Source organism: Aotus nancymaae, unplaced genomic scaffold (genome assembly GCF_030222135.1).
Source record: "Aotus nancymaae isolate 86718 unplaced genomic scaffold, 86718_ANA_hifiasm-v0.15.2.pri h1tg000089l, whole genome shotgun sequence".
In the NCBI taxonomy this organism is placed as follows: domain Eukaryota; kingdom Metazoa; phylum Chordata; class Mammalia; order Primates; family Aotidae; genus Aotus; species Aotus nancymaae.
In genome coordinates, this window is record NW_026988504.1 from 10,203,088 (window position 1) to 10,223,449 (window position 20,362).

Consider the following 20,362-nt stretch of genomic DNA (forward strand, 5'->3'; position numbering starts at 1 on the left):
GCGCCACTGCAGCCCTCTTCTTCCAGCATCTGTACTCCCTAAGTCTGTGGTCAAGTCTGTCGTTTTTCCCTTTCTCGTCACTCCCCTGAGTGCGTGAGAGAGAAACCAAAAGCAGGACATAGCCTCCCTGGGTGACAGGAAATGCACTCCCAGGCTGCCAGATGCTAGAAGCAAACTCTTTCTTCTAGACTTCCAGGCCCATGGAGACTTCCCTTTCAGCCTCGTGGGTCAGTGCACCCCAGCATGAAGCGCCCCCCAGAGGCAGCATTAGGAAGTGGTTATGAGCAACTGGAATAAAGGACCTGGGTCCAGCTTCTGGCTGTGCTACCTACAAGCTTGGATTGGACACTCGATATCCCTAACTTCAGCTCTGTCCTCTGCAGAGCCAGGCCACAATGGTATGCATCCTGTGAGCTAGTGGGGAGTATTAGACAAGGCAGCTTGGCTTGGTAGATGGAGTTGCTGGTATTAGCATGGGTGCATCACACAGTCAGTTAGCCTTCCCCAGCCCTTTACTTGGCCATATTTTCCATTATTCCCAAGAGGGAATAGAGCTTTCCTTGCCAGTACCCCGTCTTTTAAAGCCCTCATCTAATGAGACCTTCTTCTTGCCTGATCACCTTGATGGAAGATGGAAGGAGGAGGAAGGAGAGACACTCAAGTGCCTTTACCTGCCAGTAGTTACTTTATTCCTGATCTTATTCGGTGTTCCTACAAACCCATTTCACAGATGCGGACTCTGAGCCCTGCAGAGGCTCCGTATTGCCTCCAGCAGTAGAGTAGACAGCTTGGCATTCCGCAGGGACATGGCTACTATTATTTATTATTATTAACACTAGCATGGCCTCTTGAGCTGTTTGGGTGGCAGGTATTTGTGCACAAGTCTTACGTCCTCAGCAAGATGGTAAACCTCTTGTAGGCAGATTCTTGTTTTGTATTAGGTACATTGAACATGGAGCAGTGTGTGGGTACACACTCCTCACACACAGGCACTTTCCAGCTATAACACTATTGCAGGAATCATGAAGTTCAAGCTCTGACTCCCTCAGGCAAGTTCAGGGACTGCCCCATCTGAGGGCAGCTCCCTTCTGACACACGCTGTACAAATCACTTCTTTGGCACCTGCCACCTTGTATTACATTCTGGTTCATCGTTTTGTCTGTGTGTTATGCCCACAGGTCACTTTAAAAATCAGGGCCGGGGTGTCACATCTTGTTGCATACTTAGCACTTTGCAGTATTGAGCCTGTAGTCAGCGCTAAGTCAGCTCCGAGTTTGAGGTGGTGATGCTGCTGGATTTGTGTGTATGGTCTGCTCTGGGCACAGTGCGTCCCCTCCAGGGCCTGGGTCACGTTTTCTCAGCTGCCCGTTGCAACGTGATTTCCACCCATGCTTCTGTCTTCCCTTTCCCCTCTGTTCTCCTTTGCCGCCTGCCCTTCCCCTCTCCCGGCATGCCCCAGGCTGTGCCTGCAGGGGCCAAGCTCAGACTGCTGTGTGGTTGATCCTGGAAACCCAGCTCCATGGGGAGGGTATATTTGCAAGACTCTGTAGCAGTGGTCTTGGGAATAGGAGAGCAGCAAAAAGCCCTCCTTCTCATGCATATAGAGTGACCCCACCAGCAGAAGGCAGGGAAAACCTGCTGGCTGGCTTCCCTGGGTGCTGTTGACGGGAGTGTGTGGATTCGAAGCCCGTCGCTACCAGGAGGACGATGAGGGAAGCCTCACTTAATAAAGGAGATGTGACGTCCAGGCTCTTCTGTCTCGTGTAGTAGAAAATAGGTTTTCTGTGTTACCAGCGGCCTGCTGAGCCTGTCTAAGGAGTTTCCTGCTGCCTGAGGCTGAGCCCAGGGCTTCATCCTCATAACTCAAACCATGTGAGCTGCAGTCCTAACACGTGGAGGCTGGTTAGCGCACTGCTCTGAATTTGCAACTCATGATCTTAGCATTGCACTAAATAAAAATTACTGCAATTTTGACCTCTTTGTTGTAGTCATTTTCATATACTGTTTCTTTTCCCCCCAATATTCTTTCCTCTTTCATTTGTTATTTGCTCATTTGATCTCTTGAGCCCCTGTTATGTACCAAATGATGTGCTCTTCACCAGGGATATGGCTTATAATGGTCCTTGCCTTCCTGAAACCTTGGGTTTAGGAAGAGAGACTGATAGTACCCTGCAAATCACGCACATACTTGGTGATCGCCACTGTGACAAGTAGCAGGAAGCTGAGGCGTGGTGTGCCATGACCACTGAGCCGCCTCATAGGGAATTCTGAACTCTTCTATTGAGAGGAGGAAGTGGTTTTAATAATATGTCCAGAAATCCCTTAATACGCCTCCCTTCAAGAAACAGAACCTAATCCTGCTCCTGGGTGTGCCAGACTTCTCGGGGGTTCACTTCTAACAAACAGGAGAAAGCAGAAGTGATGGCGTGCGACCTTAGAATTGAGGCCGAGTGAAGTCTCTGCGCCTTCCATCTTGGTTGCTCTGTTATGCTGTCACTCTCTCGTTCTCTCTGGCGCTCTCTCTCTCTCTCTCTCTTTCTCCGATGCCTGGCTCTGTGGGAATCCAGCTGCCATGTTATCAACAGCCTTTGTGTCTTTAAGGCAAGCCTGTGAGGCCAAGGGACTGGAACTCCAAGCCAGCAGCCTCTCAAGTGAGCTCAGAAGTGGATCGATCCTTCAGCCCCACTCAAGCCTTCCAGTGACGGCAGCCTCATGAGAGACTCCGAGCCAGGACCACCCAGCTAAGCCCCTCCTGGAATCTGAGCCTCGGAGACTGAGACCATATAGGACTATTGATATGAATCACCAAATTTGCAGGGAAGATGGTATACGGCAGTAGATGGTTAATACGGGGCATGAGGGAGATAAATTCTTCCATACTCTGCTTACCTGAAAACGTCTCTATCATAACTTCACTTTGGGCTGATAACTTTGACGGTGGATAGAATCCGCTTTCACAGTGGGAGGTCCTCTCCCCTCAAAATTCTGGTGGCATCCACCCCTCGTGTCCAGTGTGGGTGCTAAGGCTGTGGATGTTGAGAAGTCTTGTGTCTTTCTTTCCCCATCCCTGACCCACAGAAACTGTCAGATAGTCAACGTGTTGTTTTCAGCTGCTAAATGTTGGGTCCGTTGTTACACAGCGATAGGTAACTAATCCCTCTGGATTAGGGCAGAGAGGAGGGGGCTTGCTGGAGGAAATGAAAGTCGTCCTGGGACCTGAAGAAAGAGAAGAAATTGGCCAGGTGAAGAGCTGGGAAGCGGGAGGCCGGTATGCCAGGCTAGGGGCACAGCACACACAAAGCGCTGCACCAGGAAGGTGCTGATGAGATGCAGGAAGAGAAGGGAGGCCTGGGCAGCTGGAGTGGTGAGAAGGCGGGAGCAGGGAGTGGCGTGGACGCAGCTGGGGATGTGGACAGAGGACAGGACACGGGGTCTTGGGACCATGACAAGCACTTTGCACTTCATCTTAAGAGCGATGAGAAGCAACAAAGCCTTCAGTCAGGGGAACAATATTATCAGATTTTCTCACTCAATTAGAAAAATGATTGCCTGGGACCCAACAGAGGGATTGTGGAGTCAGTGCGAGTCCTCACTGCGCTCGCTGGCTCGGTGGGGGCTGGTTGCCTCTGCTCTGTTCTCCAAGGCTTTGCTGCCTTTTCTCTAGCAAGCTCCTTTCTTATGGTGATTTGTACTCATGGACCGTGTGATGGTGATGAGCAGAAGCTTCTGAATTTCCTTTCTAGGTAAGAGCAGGTGCTGGGACCCATCGTGAGCTGTGTGCAGTGACTGTTCCCAGGTGTTCCCGTCAGCTCCAAGGTGCAATCTCATTTTCTCACGGTGGGTAAAGCTTCTCTCAGGGGAATGCCACAAACCTCAGGCACAGCCTGATGCTAACGGTGACCTAGATTTTGAAGGCCATCACGTAGCTAGAGGCAGGAGTATGGGTCCCTTAAGCTTTCTTTCAGCCTGAAGACTCTTTGTCCTTCTCTGTGTACTGGCCGGTGTGGTATCAGCAGAGTCGTTTGTGAAGTCCCTTCACAGCTGCCTTGCCGTGAAGGGAGAAAGGATACAGGAGTCAGGTTCTGCTACTGCCGAGGCGCACCCCCTCCACCCCGGGCTTAATCTCAGAGAAGCCGAATTTGTTGATCATCATTGTTCATTTCCTTTCTGGGCACTGTATTCCATGAATTCAGATAGAACGATGTGCACATCAAGAGGCATTTTCCAGACTGGGTGTGGCAGCTCACGCCTGTAATCTCGACACTTTGGGTGGCTGAGGCTGGAGTATTGCTTGACGTCAGGAGTTTGAGACCAGCCTGAGTAACATAGCAAGACCCCATCTGTATTTTAAAAAAATAAATTGAAAAAGAGGCATTTTTCTCTTAAAAGCTGGAAATGTGGTACTCTTGATCTTTTTCCTCCCTGTCTCTTTCTCTGTTTCACACAATCCAATCTGCCATCACATTATGTATTTTATGAAAGAAAGAAAACCTCTCCCTTTCAAACATAAACGCCTTAGAGTATCAGATAATTCAGGTAAATACAGCAAGTCAGCTAATAAAAGACAATAGGGAGGGGTGGGGTCTGTGGCTAACTGGAGAATGTTTTCCCAACTATAGCACTTAAGATGTGCCAGCCAAACAAAACCTGTTTGTCACCCCTGTTTAGGGCCACCCTGGGAATCTGTGACCCTGCATCTCGTCTTTGATCATCCTACTTCTCTGTCTCAAGCCGTAGAATAGCCTTTGTCTGGGTGCTTTGCCATAGTCCTCATTTTAGCTTTTCCCACACTATCCCCCAGAATTATAAAATGACAAGTCTGCTCCTCGCTCCCTGACTTACAGGCCTCTGTTGACTCACCAGAGCCCGCAGGATGCAGTCAAAACACATTGGTGTTGACTATAAGGCCTTTTGTAATTTGCCCCAAATGCTCTGTGTGTATTTCAGTCCCTCGCTCCCACCCTGCCCGCAGTAGGGAGCATCCTCGGCCTTGTTTTGATGTTGTCTTTGTGGGTCTGGTCCTAGCACAGTCTCTGCAAAAAGAGTCAGTGCCATTTGCTAGCGAATGAATGCGTTTGTGCATGCACTGCACACTGGGCAGTGTTTATGTCCTTATTTCCAGTGAGGTGTGGAGGAGCTGGTGAAAGAGACGCAACTCCTATATAATGGAGCATTTAACTTGGTGGAGGAAGACCTCTGACCTTAACATCCCACTGCCCCAGTGACCTGGCCTGCTGCTTTTCCAGGTGGATATTGACCCAGGAGGGTTCATGGCAGTTCTTACAGAGGTGTGCAGTGTGCCTTGATAAAAGACAGTGGGAGACAGGATAGAATTGTGGTTTAAAACTAGAGCATGGACTCTGGAACACAGGAGCGTGGGCTTAATCGCTGGCTGTATCACCTTCTCTCTCATACTTTGTAAGGCCTGAAATTTCATGTGCTTCCTTGACATCTTTGAGCCTCGTAGAACCTCAGAGAGTTAGCTGTGAGTTCACTGGCTCTGGCTAGATTTCTTCCCACCCAGTAGGAAAGCCTCCCCACCTAGGTAGCTCTGCATCAGCCAGACCAACTGCACCCAGCCCAGTCCTCACCTTCCTGGGTTCCATCTCCCTGCCTGCCAGCAGAATTCTTCAAACAAGCCAGTCACATCCTCCCATGGGAACCAAGGGTCACCTCACCCTTGTGTCTCTACAGAGCCTGCCTTGCACAGCCCCTTCTGATTCCCTGTGTTGCTGAGCGCAGCCTTTGAGTGGCCCTGCGTGGCCTGCGATGCTCTCCTCTTCTGAGTTATGGCCGTAGTCTGTGCGGCGTTGCTTGTCTTACGCTCAACTGTCTCACTGTTTTCGTACTATTTAAGGTGGGGGATCCCTCCCTCACCACTACTGCGACTAAAGGGAGTCAGAACAACTTGTGAAAATGACCTGACCTCTCTGTGCCTCGATTTTCTTCTGGGTAGTTTATAAGAAAAGAGGTTTCATTGACTCACAGATTCACAGGGCTGGAGAGGCCTCGGGAAACTTACAATCATGGCAGAAGGAGAGGCAAACGTGTCCTTCACATGACAGCAAGAGAGAGAAGTGCCGAGCACAGGGGGAAAAGCCTGTATAAATACCATCAGATCTTGTGGGAACCCACTTGCTATCATGAGAACAGCATGGGCGGACTGTCCCCATGATCTAATCACCTCCCTTGAGCTCCCTCCCCCAACACATGGGGATTACAATTTGGATTACAATTCAAGATGAGATTTGGGTGAGGACACAGAGCCAGATTCTATCAGTACCTATATCACAGGGTTGCCATGAGCCCTGAATGAAATAATGTCTGTAAGTGCCTATACACGGGAAGCACCATGGAAGTATTTGTGATCATACTTTGTTTATTTTTGTCTTAGTGCAGTGGCTCTCAAACTTTTTTCTATGTTTGTTTTGAGACGGACTTCCTCTTCACCCAGGCTGAGTGCACTGACACCATCTTGGCTCACTGCAACCTCCGCCTCCCAGGTTCAAGCAAGTCTCCTCCCTCAGCCTCCCAAGTAGCTGGGACATGGTGCGCACCACCATGCCTGGCTAATTTTTGTATTTTTGTAGAGACAGGATTTCACCATGTTGGCCAGGCTGGTCTCAAACTCCCAACCTCAAGTGATCTGCTCACCTCAACCTCCCAAAGTGCTGGGAATCCAGGCATGAGCCACTGCGCCCGGCCAGGTTCTCAAACTTAACATGCATCAGAGTCACCTCGAGGGCTTTGCTGTGTCCCACCCCCAGAATGTCTAATTAAGTAGGTCTGAGATGGGACCTGTGAATTAGTATTTCTAAGGCAATGCTGATGCTGCTGAGGACTCCACTTTGAGAACCACTGGATTCATGTAAATATATGCAGATGAGGGAGCTGGGGATTGGTCCTCAACATGGCTAAGTTACCACATGGACTGGTCTTACCATTTGCCATGCAGCTTTCCTTCTTCTGCTTAGTGTCCCACTAACTGTGCGTGTAATTGTGATACAAATTGAAGAAATTCATTGTTTATAGCCGGGCGTGGTGGTGCCTGTAATGCCAGCACTTTGGGAGGCCAAGGCGGGTGGATCACTTGAGGTCAGGAGTTTGAGACCAGCTTGGCCAATATGGTGAAACCCTGTCTCTACTATTAATACAAAAATTAGTTGGGCATGGTGATTCACTCCTGTAATCCAAGCTACTCAGGAGGCTGAGGCAGGGGAATCTCTTGAACCCAGGAGGTGGAGGTTGCAGTGAGCCGAGATTGCACCATTGCACTCCAGCCTGGGCAACAAGAGCCAGACTCCATCTCAAAAAAAAAAAAAAAATGAGAGAGATTTACCACTTTCTCTGAAAGAAGGATTCTCTTATCTTCTCATTTCTTGGAGGAGCAGCTTCAGGTCTGTCCATGGTGTGAAGAATATCCTGACAAGAGAAGAGATGCCCACCATCTGGTGTCTTTGTATTCCAGGAGGGTGCAGTTCTGTTGCTCCCGATCAGCACTGCCTGGTTCCTCACCGTGTTTGTTTCTCCAGGTCTCATGGTTTGTATTTCAGATGTTTGTTTGTGGGCAACCGGATGGATTCTTTCTCACAGCCAGCAACCCTCTGGGATGACTCCCGAGCCTGGCTGAGGGGATGTACCAGTGTGCTCTCCTGGGGACTCAGGAAATTTGACACTAAATGATGCCCCCTATGCCAGCCTTCCGGAAGGTAAAAATAAATGGATAACCTGCGCACCTGGCTTGTTATCCTCCGCTCCCCTGTGATGTCGCAACAGCCTCTCTTGCATACAGTGCTGCTGCTTTATGTTTTTGAATCCTGGAGGGTTGAATGGGATTTGAGCTTTCATAGCATTCTGGCATCCCTGATTTCCCTCAGCGCAATCTTTTGCACTCCAGGAGAAGTCAGAAAACCAAATTACATTTCCTGCCCAAGCATCTCCATGTTTGCCAGACCAGACATGGAAGGTGAAATTTAGCCGTGTTCCTGAATTATTGATTCAGGTGGCAGGAGGCCCATACACACCCACAGATCTTTCTCCCATCTTCAGTAAGGCCTGACCTCTCAGCCTGGATATCGATGCCTGGATTTTATCTGCCCCAGGGAATGAGATTCTATATAATAAAGAACGCTTCTAATGAAAAGGTTCTTTCTTATAAGTAATTCAGAGAATTCAGAGGAAGTGTGGCCTTTAATCAGGTTGTTGTTTGATGTTTCCAAAAGCGTTTTCTGAAATGAACTGAAGGGTGGAGTCAGAGCTGTGGCTATTGTCTTCCAAGTTACAGGCCTGTTCCCAGGGATGGTTCTTACCTGGCGGCCGTTTACCTGCTGTCACAGCCAATTGCAAAACCGTTCTTCATTTCATGAGCCCTTTGCCCTAACACGTTCTTCTTTGACTTGAGTTTTGAGGCGGTACCACAGCACAGTACATGTGCTAAGTTAACAAATATATCGAGATTGTTTGGCACAGGGTAGAGTGAATATTGCACTGCAGTCAAAGCCCTTCAGAGGCTGAGGCAGGTGGATCACAAGGTCAAAAGATCGAGACCATCCTGGCCAACATGGTGAAACCCCATCTCTACTAAAAATACAAAAATTAACTGGGTGTGGTGGCACGCACCTGTAGTCCCAGCTACTCAGGAGGCTGAGGCTCACTTGAACCTGGGAGGCTGAGGTTGCCGTGAGCGTGAGTCGCGATCGCGCCACTGCACTCCAGCCTGGCGACAAAGCGAGACTCCTTTTCAAAAACACAAAAACAAAAAAACCTTTGTCTCTTCTGGTGACTAGAAGACAAATGAAGGCCAACCTCTAAGAACTTGATGATCAGTCAAATGAGGGTCATAACATTTGTGCAGACAAAAGTAAATATACTATCATGAAATCACTGGCCTTGTCACAGTACATGTCACCTGTGGTCACACTTCAGTTGCATAGTTTCTGATAGTCCCCACCTTTCACTCCAGCCATGCCTCATATTCCCCATTGACCAGTCTTAATACACAGCATCTGATCCCAGCCTTTGGGGTTGGGGCCCCTGCCTCTGGTGTTGTCTGGGACTGACGTTTAATAGGGAGAGCATCACTGCTTCAGTGTATACCTTTGACTCATGTCCTCTCCATCAGTTTTTGGATAGGGCCTCAGTGTTTGGCCATTGTAATGAGGGGCCCTCCTGCCTCCCAAAATTCTGTGTGTATTCTTACACTCTCTTTTCTGGAGACAAGCTATTGATCATGCCTAACCAAAAGGTGGGTTTTGAGAAAGCAATACAGCAAAGACATTTGGAAGATTGAAAGAAAGTACAACCCAGGATTGCTGCCTGGTTCTATGACGTTAGTCAACTCCCTTGACCTTCATTTCCCTCTTCTCTATCTAAGAAATGGGTAAACACAGCTTAATCTTCAGGGCCCCTCTAGATGCTAATGCCACGTCATTATCAGATGGGTGAGATCATTAGAGAAAACTAATAATGCTTGGAAACAAGGGGAATGGTTGAACCCCACCGGGAAAGACAATGGCAGAGGGCTGTTGGGAGAGCTGGGTCCAGCATAGATGCATAGCAGAGGGGCCAGATGAAGAAATTTCTGGTCAAAGGATCCAGGACGTATGGAATAAATGCCCAGGCCTAACCAGTGGGGAAAGGACGGACTTAGGACCCGGGGGATGAAATTAGAGGCTACCTGACTTACTAAATGCTGGAAGCAATGATTAATAAATGAAAGCCTCCTTGAACTGTGCCTACTTGAGGTGTTGTAGATTCAGTGGTTAATAAAACATGTTGGCCCTGCCTTCTTGGGGATGTATAGTCCAGTGGGGAGAAGGACATTCGTGAAAGGATTATACAAATAAATGCAAATCTTCAACGCTGATCAATCTACTTACAACAGAGCGGGCCACAGTGCAATGACAGCTCAAAATAACCAGATGAGCCCAGTAAGGGAACCCAGGGAAGGAGCGGGAGAGTCAGCGAGGGTGAATGTGCATCCCAGGAGGCAACAGAATGTATCAGGATGAGGCTTTAGGATCGGCAGATATGTGGCTACGAAGGTGAGTTTAGCTAGACAGAGTCAGATTCTCTGTGTGCTTGGTTTTTGCTACCTTAAAAATGATATTTACCTCCAAGATTATATAGACATTTGTTGACTGAGCATATGATAGTCTGAATAGTTAGGAAGAAGAAGTCGAAGAGAAGGAGAAACAACTGTAGAACCCCGATAATTTAAGAGAGGAAAATTACCTTGAAAGCTCTGGGGTTATGGCAGTCAAACTGACGAATGGTAAATGCTGGTGGCATACTATTTCAGAGCCTCTTAAGATGCATTCATCTGAATGAGCTGATACCAGGTCTGTTGTACTGCATCATAAAGATATAGGATTGTAGCTGGGCGTGGTGGGTCACACCTGTAATCCCAGCACTTTGGGAGGCCGAGGTGGAAGGATCACGTGAGGTCAGGAGTTCGAGACCAGCCTGACCAACGTGGTGAAACCCCATCTCTACTGAAAATACAAAAATTACCTGGCAGTGGGTGCCTGTAATCCCAGCTACCTGGGAGGCTGGGGCAGGAGAATTACTTGAACCCAGGAGGCGGAGGTTGCAGTGAGTCAGGGTTGCACCCTTGTTCTCCAGCCGGGGCGACAAGAGCAAAACTCCATCTGAAAAAAAAAAAAAAAGATGTGGTATTGCCTCTCTGCGTAGAGTCTGCCTCTAGGATACCAGTCCTTAGTATCTCTCATATGTCACTGCCCCCAGGATGCTCCAAGAATCCCTTAATCTCATTACGCATCTAGATGTTCATCCCACTTCCTGCCCATACAGAAGCAATAAGTCTAAGACAGATCTATAAGCTGCTGTGTGAACTCCCTGTCATTGAGGAATAGCCTGGGTGTCCTTCAGTCATGAAAAACACCCCAGAATCTATCATCCGTCCGGATCTCTTCTGCTTTTGTAACAAGTGGAACATTTTGGGGCATGGCAAGGGGGCTTATTTATGTATCTAGAACTACTTTCCTATCTTGATGGAAAGGCAAGATGGGGCGTATAAAATAAGACACGCATGTGGGAGGGTATATAGCACATTTGCCTTTGAAATTGGGTTGTTTACAGTAAGACAGGAAGAGAAGTGTAAAATTTTGTTGGCACAGGCCGTGGGTTAATTGTCTGGAAGTGCCAGCATCAAAGACATCTATAGTTACAGTATTAACTAAGAATAGAACTTTCCATCAACTGTTCTGGCACACTCAGATTTTTCACGGAAGCTTTCCGTATGTTTGTGGATGGGGAGGGTGAGGTTTCCATCAGATTCCAGCTGGGTGCCCAGGCCCTGACTCCTGGTTTCCCATGCAGTCAGTCACTAAAACCTGAGGTTATACCACAAGGCCTTAGCAAATGCTCGCTGCCCTGTAAAGGTGTTTCTAGCCTCCCTGTCGGTATCTGATAATTTGGCCCACTGCAATCCATAGATGTCAGGGAGGGAATCTCATCTGTCAAGGTGAAGAAAATGAATATTCAGCAGCCTGAAGAATGGGCTTTGGCCAATCAAATTAAATATATTTTTTTGGCATAAATGATCATTTCTATCTAACATATTTTCCTGGTCTGAGGTATTTTCGCATACCTATATGTGAAACGCATTTAGCATCTCTGAGTGACAAGAAAGATCAGGAGGATTGAGATGCTTACTTAACTTACTCTTAAAGCTCTGCAGATCCAATGGGCAGGATGAGAAGAACATGTGGGATAAAGAAAACAGTTTATCCAGCATGTCTGTAATTGCTTCTCCTTAACTCTTTTCCACCCTCCCGATGATGGCCATTTAAAGCCACCACTAAAGCCCTTCCACCTTCCCTTCCTACATCCTCTCTGACGATTGTGCCCTGGCTTCTCTGAAAGCTTTGAGGCCACCTGGTGGAAGCATCTCCACTCCCCACCCTCTGCCTTTGAGCTCAAACGAAGTCATGAGCCGTCTTCCAGCTTTCTTTCCCAAATTCCATGGGGCTACTGTCTCCACGTGCTCCCCGGCTCCCTCACCGTCTTTCCTCAATATCTTCTTCCCTCTCTCTCTTTCTGTTTGAAATGTTGTCAGTTACCCTCTGGCCTCTTTCTCCGGCTTCTTCCCTTCAGCCTCCAAGCATCTAGCCATGGAGGAGAGAGAGATTGAGAGAGGAGAAAGGAATGAATGAGAGAGGAGAGAAAAACTCCTTCATGGTAATTTCCCTTCAAGCTCGCATCCTATTTCCTTGCTTCTTTTCCTCTCCGGATATATCGGGCTGTTTTTGCATCGCTATAAAGAAATACCCAAGACTGGGTAATTTAAAAAGAAGAGAGGTTTAATTAGCTCACAGTTCTGCAGGCTTTACAGGAAGCATGGTGCTGATATATGCTTGACTTCTGCTGGTGGACAGGGGGTCTCAGGAAGCTTGTAATCATGGCAGAAGGTGAAGGGGGAGCTGGCAGATCACATGGCGAAAGCAGGAGCGAGAAAGAGGGGAGGGTAGGTTCCACATGCTTTTTTTTCCCACCCTGTAAGGGACTGAGTCAATCTGTCCCCTTTATTGAGCGCCATTGTAGAAAAGTGTGTGAGGATAAAGGGCAGATACAGGACCCGGCTCTGGGGCTGGGCGAAGAATGGAAGGTTGAGTATGTGGGAAACAGGTCACGGGCAGAGCCCCTGGCCTGGATGAGTCCTCTTGATCTATTGATAGACTTGCAAAATCAGTACTAGGATGATGATCGGCAGAATGGTCACGATGATGCCCAAAATCAGGGCCCAGATGTTCAGGCACTTGGTGGTGGAGGCATAGGCCTGGGCCTTGGTCAGTTCACCAACCATCTTCCTGTCCCTAGACTTTATGGAGCAGGCGAACGCTATGAAGCCCAGGCAGCAGGAGTTCATGAAGAGGTTGAACAGGGACCAGGCGACATAGTCAGGCACAGAGGTCTCGCTGCGGATGTGGATCACGGTGGATGTCGGGGGAGCAGGGTTGTGGGGCGCCCCCAGCGCAGCCACCTGGTGCTGCTCCTTCAGCATTTCATAGCTGGGGGGATGGTCGGTGTTGGCGGGAGTGAAGAAGGTCTGCAAAGTGTGGTTCATGGTGTCCAGGGAAGACCACCTGTGGTCGGGTTGCTGGGATGGTTCTTCAGTTCCACGTACTTTTAAACAACCAGATCTCATGAGAACTCACTGTTACAGGAGCATCAAGCCATTAGGGATCCACCCCCATGATCCAAACACCTCCCACCAGACCCCACCTCCAGCACTGGGCATTGCCGTTCAACATGAGATTTGAGCGGGGACAAATATCCAGACTATATCACCGGTTTTCCAAAGCAGTCTGAGGCCCTAGAAAATGCTGCCTCCAGTGATGCTGCACTGTGTTGACATTCTGGTGACAACCCCCCTGTGCCCCCATGGCTTCACCCCATCCACACACTGATAACTTCCAGATCAGTAGCTGTGATTCAGACTTCTCTCCTCTGTTCCGGGTCATTTCTCCTGCCTCAGCCTCCTAAGTAGCTGGGATTGCATGCGTGCAGCACCACGCCTGGCTAATTTTTGTGTTTTTAATAGAGATGGGGTTTTCCCATGTTGTTCAGGCTGGTCTTGAACTCCTGACCGCTGGTGATCCACCCGCCTCCAGCCCTCTGGCTGAGCTAGATTCATCTGAATGTTCTACAGCCTCCAAACTCAGCTTGTTCAGACCTTGAACCTGCGTTATTTACTATAATCTCGATTTCCATTAGTATGAAGGCGACTCATTTCCCTCAGAAAGAAACATGCTGCCCTCGATCTATTGTCTCTCATGTATGATAACTCATTGATATTCAGACCTCCTTGATTATACCTCGTAAATGCCTGTCCTGCCAGGTGTAAGGCAGTCTGGGCTCATACTCAGCGTCAAGCAGTTTGAGCTTGCTGAGGGGCAGTGTGTGTTAGGAGGGAGGACCAGAGGGTCAGGTCACATTCAGTTCCAGAGGGTCTCTGTGGTAACTGGGGCTTCATCCTATAAGCAGTAGAAACTGCCAGCCACATATACAGTTTCAACTGATCAGTTGGGCGGCCTCATGAGAAATACATTCCAAAGAGATAGATAAACTAGAGGCACGAAGGCTAGCTGGGAGGCTCTTGCAGCCATCTGAGCAAGCGTTAATCAGGGTATGCAGGGTACTGGTGAAGTGGCCATATGGACCCCTATGTAAGATAGAGGCGTTTTTGCATCTTGTAAGTTGATATGCCTTATTCCAGTGCAGGGGAGGCTGAAAATAAAGCCTCTGCCTTGCCAGGCCTGTGTCCACTAAAACTGTCTTACTCAGGAGGAGAAGAGAATGGATTTAGGGGACAGACTGAGTCAGTCTCTTACAGGGTGATGATAGGGATATCTGTCTGAGGTAGACTCAGTGCACAGGGCACTAAATTGGCAGCTGATTGGTATGGGAAATGGGAGAGAGGGGCTAATGAAAATGGTCCCCATTTCTGGCTCAGGCCACTGGTGCTGCCTGCAGGATAGACAGAGAGTAGGTGAGAAGGGTAGAGCCTGAGAGAAAGGTGAGGCCTTCTGGCAGGAATATGCTGACTCGGAGCTTCCTGTTGCTTCCTCTAGGGGAAGATGTCCAGCTTTAAACCTGGTATGTCAGCCTTGAGCTCAGGAGGGAGGTCCTGCCTGGTGATAGGGAGGGGTGGGTGTGACCACAGGGATGGGAGACCTTTCCCAGCATAGCCCTGACTCTGCTCCCTGCCTGGCTGTCTCAGTCTGTTTCAGCTACTGTAACCAAGTGCCATGTACTGGATGGCTTCTAGACAGTAGAAATTTACTTCTCACAGCTCTAGAGGCTGGAAACTCCAAGATCAAGGTGCCAGCAGATTCAGAGTCAATGTCTGGTGAGAATCTGCTTTTTTTTTTGAGACAGTCTCCCTCTGTCACCCAGGCTACAGTGCAGCGGCATGATCTCGGCTCACTGCAACCTCTGCCCCCCAGGTTCAAGCGATTCTCCTGCCTCAGCCTCCTGAGTAGCGCATGCGTGCAGCACCACGCCTGGCTATTTTTTGTGTTTTTAATAGATATGGGGTTTTCCCATGTTGTTCAGGCTGGTCTTGTACTCTTGACCTCTGGCCTGAGCCTCAGCCTCCCAAAGTGCTGGGATTATAGGCATGAGCCACTGTGCCCAGCCTGCCTTTTTTTTTTTTTTTTTGAGTCAGAGCCTTGCTCCGTTGCCCAGGCTGGAGTACAGTGATGTGATCTCGGCTCACTACAACCTACATCTCCTAAGTTCAAGCAGTTCTCCAGCCTCAGCCACCCAAGCAGCTGGGATTATAAGCCAGCACCACCACACCTGGCTAATTTTTGTATTTTCAGCAGAGCAAGGATTTCGCCACGTTAACCAGGCTGGTCTTGAACTTCACAGTCTGTCCTTAGAAAGCATGTATTAAGGGACTTGGGGAGTGAATCAGTTTCCTGCAGTACCACAAAGTGGGTAGCTTAAAACAACAGAAGTGCATCGTCTCACAGCTCTGGAGGTGAAAGACCCCACAGCAAGATGTCTGCGGGGTTGGTCCTTCTGGAGGCTGTCAGTGGAGGGAGAATCATTTCCCTGCCCCTCCCAGCTGCTGGGGGCTGCGGCAAGCCTTGGCGTTCCTTGGCTCATTGATGTATGACTCCAGTCTCTGTCTCTGTCCTAGATTGTCTTCTCTGGGTGTCCCTATATCTGCTTCCCCTTCTTTTCTTCTTAGAGGGACTTATCATTGGATTTAAGGTCCATCCTGATCCAGGATGATGTCGCCTCAGTATCCTTACCTTAATTCTATCTGCCAGGGGCCCTTTTCCAAGCAAGGGTGTATTCACAGGTATGGGAGATTGGGACTTGAACATATATATTTATTTATTTATTTTGGCAGAAAGCAGAGAGATATAGTTGAACCCACTGCAGTGCAGAGGAGTCCTTTTATAAATAGAATTTTTTTTTTTTTGGATGGTGATGGATGGAAAGTGAAGTATTTTCTCAGGATGAAATGTACTGAGAGTCAGTTATTTTTAAACTATAGTGTCTTACATCTGCTCCTCTTCAAGATTGTTGATAATAGCCGTTCCTCTGCCCTTCCTCACTCTAATGCAAGCTTGTATTAGAAATGAAATAAGACAAAATAGTGGAAATGTCAAAGCGTTTCCAAAGAGGTGGAAGTGAAGGACAGGTTTTAGTAAAAGCAGTTCTCTTTCTCCCAAAAGTTCCTGGCAGAAGGAGTTCTCTGAAGCCGGTTTTCTTGACATGGAAGAACGGAGCAGAGGAGGAGAGTTGGAGAGGATATGGGTTCACGGGGCACTGTGACTGTGAGAAACACCTGTTGAGTTTCCCAGGTTTTCTCATGGAACTTATAAATATGACTTTATTTTAAAACATTCACTTTGGTGATGGTAAATGAGTGAAGCCCAGGAAAGGGGAGAGAGACTGACGGTGCCAGACAGTTTGGGAATTAAAACTTGGGCTGAGATGATGAGTGTGGACTGTAGTGAAAGAAACTGATTTGGGATTTTTTTTTTTTTTTTTTTTTTGAGACGGAGTTTCGCTCTTGTTACCCGGGCTGGAGTGCAATGGCGCGATCTCGGCTCACCTCAACCTCCGCCTCCTGGGTTCAGGCAATTCTCCTGCCTCAGCCTCCTGCGTAGCTGGGATTACAGGCACGCGCCACCATGCCCAGCTAATTTTTTGTATTAGTAGAGACGGGGTTTCACCATGTTGACCAGGATGGTCTCGATCTCTTGACCTCGTGATCCACCCGCCTCGACCTCCCAAAGTGCTGGGATTATAGGCGTGAGCCACCGCGCCCGGCCTTTTTTTTTTTTTTTTTTAATTTGAGACAGAGTCTCACACTGTTGCCTGGGCTGGAGTGCAATGGCGCGATCTCGGCTCACTGCAACCTCCACTTCCTAGGTTCAAGCGATTCTCCTGCCTCAGCCTTCTAAGTAGGTGGGATTACAGGGGCGGGCCACAACACCCAGCTAATTTTTTTGTATTTTTAGTAGAAGCAGAGTTTCACTATGTTGGCCAGGCTGGTCTTGAACTCCTGACCTCGTGATCTGCCCGCCTCAGCCTCCCAAAGTGCTGGAATTACAGGCATGAGCCACTGTGCCCAGTCGGGAAATATTTTAAAGAAAAGAAAATGAATGCTGACCTAGTAGAGAGTGGAGAGCAAAGTGAAAGAGCAGCTGTAGTCTACGTGGAATGATGAACTTGTCAAGTCTCAGAATTGCTCTGACACAGAGCAAGTTCAAGATAGCAAAGCAGACACACAGCTGTGCCCCTCCCCCCATCTTCATGGCCCTTAGCACTGTGCCGCGCATGTAGTGGACGTGAAATTAATTCCCTCAAATTGACTACTGCCTCTTTCATCATCCCGACTATCCGCTCTGAAATCAACATCGACATTGGGAATGCTTCTGGGCTCCTCAGGGAAGATGTATTTCCCCAGGATGTAGTTATGATCAGCTCAGAGACATGAAATCAGCCCCCAAATCAAGAAGAGAGGCCAGAGTGTTTATACCCGCTCTCCTTTGGGAGGTGTGTTCAGAGAACGCCTTGTTGATCCAGCTGTTGCTCTTCAGCTAGCTCGGTTTCTCCTCATTGCTTTCTAAACAGTGCTGTCCCACTTGGAGCTCTTCATCCTCTTCTTTTCCAAGAATGCTTAGTCCACAAACTGCCTGAGTTGAAATAGAAAAAGAAGCGTTTAGCTCATCTTTGCACTGGCCACTTGGTGACCCTTGAGTACACTGACCAAAGGATGGTCAGTGCTTGACCAGCACAATTACCAGCTCCATGCAGGCCTTGTAAGTGGGTCTCCAGTCCCTGGGAAGAGAATCCCCGGATGTCAAGACCTTGGGAATAGAAGTGGGTGTGGATTACAGGTAGGGATTCCTCATGGACCCCGCAGACTCCTTGCCCTGTTGGAATGGAAGTTGCCAGAAGAGACCAAGAAAGGAGCCCTTGTAAGGGCAGGGCTAAGAGCAAGACTGGTGGCCCCAGTCTAAAGGCAGTGCTGGGTTCAGATGTTCCTCTCCACTGATGTAGGCGCAGCTGAGAAGTCTGGGGACCACAAGTTGCAGCAGAAGTGAGCTAAGTGAGAATAGAGTCCAGAAGGTATGAATTTCTTCTTCAGCTTGAGATGCTGCCGTGAAAATGCTGAGTGGGTGAAGGTGGAGGTTGTTGGTAGCGTTCCCTCACCCCAGCAGCTGTACCAAGGGGAGGGACGGATTAACACAGTCAGATGAACAGCGCTTGTGCTGGGGCAGCAGAAGCCGGGAAGGAATTTATCCTACACCTCTCCTGTCCCAGGATGTCTAGGAGGTCCCTAAAGCCAGCTTCCTAACTGCTTTTTATTTTTTATTTTATTTTAATTTTTTTTGAGACAGCGTCTTGCTCTGTCACCCAAGCTGGAGTGCAGTGGCCCAATCTCACCTCATTGCAACCTCCGCCTCCCAGGTTCAAGTGATTCTCCCATCTCAGCCTCCCAAGCAGCTGGGATCACAAGCATGTGCTATCACGCCCAGCTCATTTTTGGATTTTTATTAGAGATGGGGTTTCACCATGTTGGCCAGACTGGTCTCGAACTCCTGTCCTCAAGTGATCTGCCCGCCTCAGCCTCCCAAAGTGCTGGGATTACAGGTGTGAGCCACCACGCCCAGCCCTGAATGTTCTTGAAAGGCCACCCTGTCAATTGGAGAAAATATGGATGGACACTAAGTGAAAATCTGTTTCTTGTGCTGGAACCTCATCCAGCCTATTCCTTGCCCCAGCAAGTGGGTGTTCATTTGGTTAAGCAGGATCAGGCAGGATGGTAAAAGCTCCCCTGTTGTGAACGCAGCGGAAAGTCAGGTAAAAGAAACCAGAAAACTCCATGGCCTTTAGCAAATGGGCTGGCTCCATAAAAGAACTCCTTACAGTCCAGAATACTATTTATTCTGAGTCTCTGCCCAATTTGAAGAAATTTGGTTATCTACTTCCCCAAGCTTTATTAGATTAGGGAAGCAAAAGCAAATGTAATGTGGAAGGGAAAAGGTCTTGCTCAACATGGGCCTCCTGACGACGGGGAGATAGCAAGCAGACGCCGTGATGACAGTGAATCCGACGTGAAATCGATGACCATATGTCATCCACAGAGACGCCACTACTGTGGACAGAGCAGCTGGCGGTGGCTCTAATGAGAGCCCTGACGTCCCCTCCTAGCTCAAGATGTCCCAGGCCATCACCGTTTTGTGTGTTGTCACACAGTAATTAATGTTTCTGAAATGCTTCTGAGTCATCAATACAGAAATTAAATTAAGGAGGCAGGAAGATGAGTGTTGCCTTTAAAAACAACTTCTTTCAAAATGAAGGAAAATACCAGGGTTTAAGGTGAAGCCTCCACTTAGGAAAAAGTCACGTGAATTAGACCAGCTGGCTCGCCTGGGGTGCACTGATTGTGCCGGCCAAACAGGAGAGGGCAGAGGTGGTCCTGCGTCGATGGTCCAGGGGCTGAGAACGGGGCCTCCTGCTCAGAGCATGAATCTTGCTGCCTCTGCAGAACTGAGCCTCTGTGGTCTTCTCTGTGAAATGATGGTTCTAATACTATTTCCCCTATGAGATAAATGAGACAATGGGCCAGGTGTGGCTCACGCTTGTAATCCCAGCACTTTGGGAGGCCGAAACGGGTGGATCACCTGAGGTTGGGAGTTTGAGACCAGCCTGGCCAACATGGTGAAACCCCATCTTCACTACAAATACAAAAATTAGCCAGGCGTGATGGTGGGCACCTGTAATCCCAGCTACTCAGGAGGCTGAGGCAGAATAATCGCTTGAGCCTGAGAAGTGGAGGTTGCAGTGAGCCAAGATTGCACCACTGCACTACAGCCTGGGCAACAGAGCAAGACTCTGTCTCACATACATACTTGCATGCATACATACATACGCACATACATGCAATATATGTAAAGCATAGTGCCTGTCTCAGAATCTTCCATTACTCTTTTTATTCATTTCCTGTGGCTTCCATAATGAAGTACCACAAACTGAGTGATTTAACTAAATTCCAGTTCTGGAATCTAGACATCATCTTGACTTCAGTCAAGGTGTCCACAGGGCCATGCTTCTCCTGAAGGCTGTATGGAGGACTTTTCTTTGCCTCTTGTAGTTTCTTAGAGTTGCCAATAATTCTTGGTGTAACTTGGCCTGTAGATGTGTCATTCCCATGCCACCTCCATCTTCACATGTCCTCCTCCCCTCTGTATCTGTATGTCTCTATGTTTCTGTGTTCTCTTGTTATAGGGACACTCATCCTTAGATTGAGAACCTACCCTCATCTAGCATGACCTCATTTTGACTACATCTGTAAAGACCTTATTTC

General features: G+C 48.5%; 2 protein-coding genes across 3 annotated transcripts in view; one reads left to right on the forward strand and one right to left on the reverse strand.

Moving 5' to 3' along the window:
* Positions 1–20,362, forward strand: part of SLC39A11 (solute carrier family 39 member 11) — a 444,045-nt gene that overhangs the window by 292,834 nt on the left and 130,849 nt on the right. The window lies entirely within an intron of this gene.
* LOC135271663 (interferon-induced transmembrane protein 3-like) lies at positions 12,689–13,087 on the reverse strand. The gene has a single exon (XM_064369363.1). The coding sequence runs from the start codon at positions 13,085–13,087 to the stop codon at positions 12,689–12,691; it is 399 nt and encodes a 132-aa protein (XP_064225433.1).

Bases quoted from the DNA above. Each gene is read 5' to 3' on its own strand.
- LOC135271663 (XM_064369363.1), bottom strand. From the start codon at position 13,087: ATGAACCACACTTTGCAGACCTTCTTCACTCCCGCCAACACCGACCAT.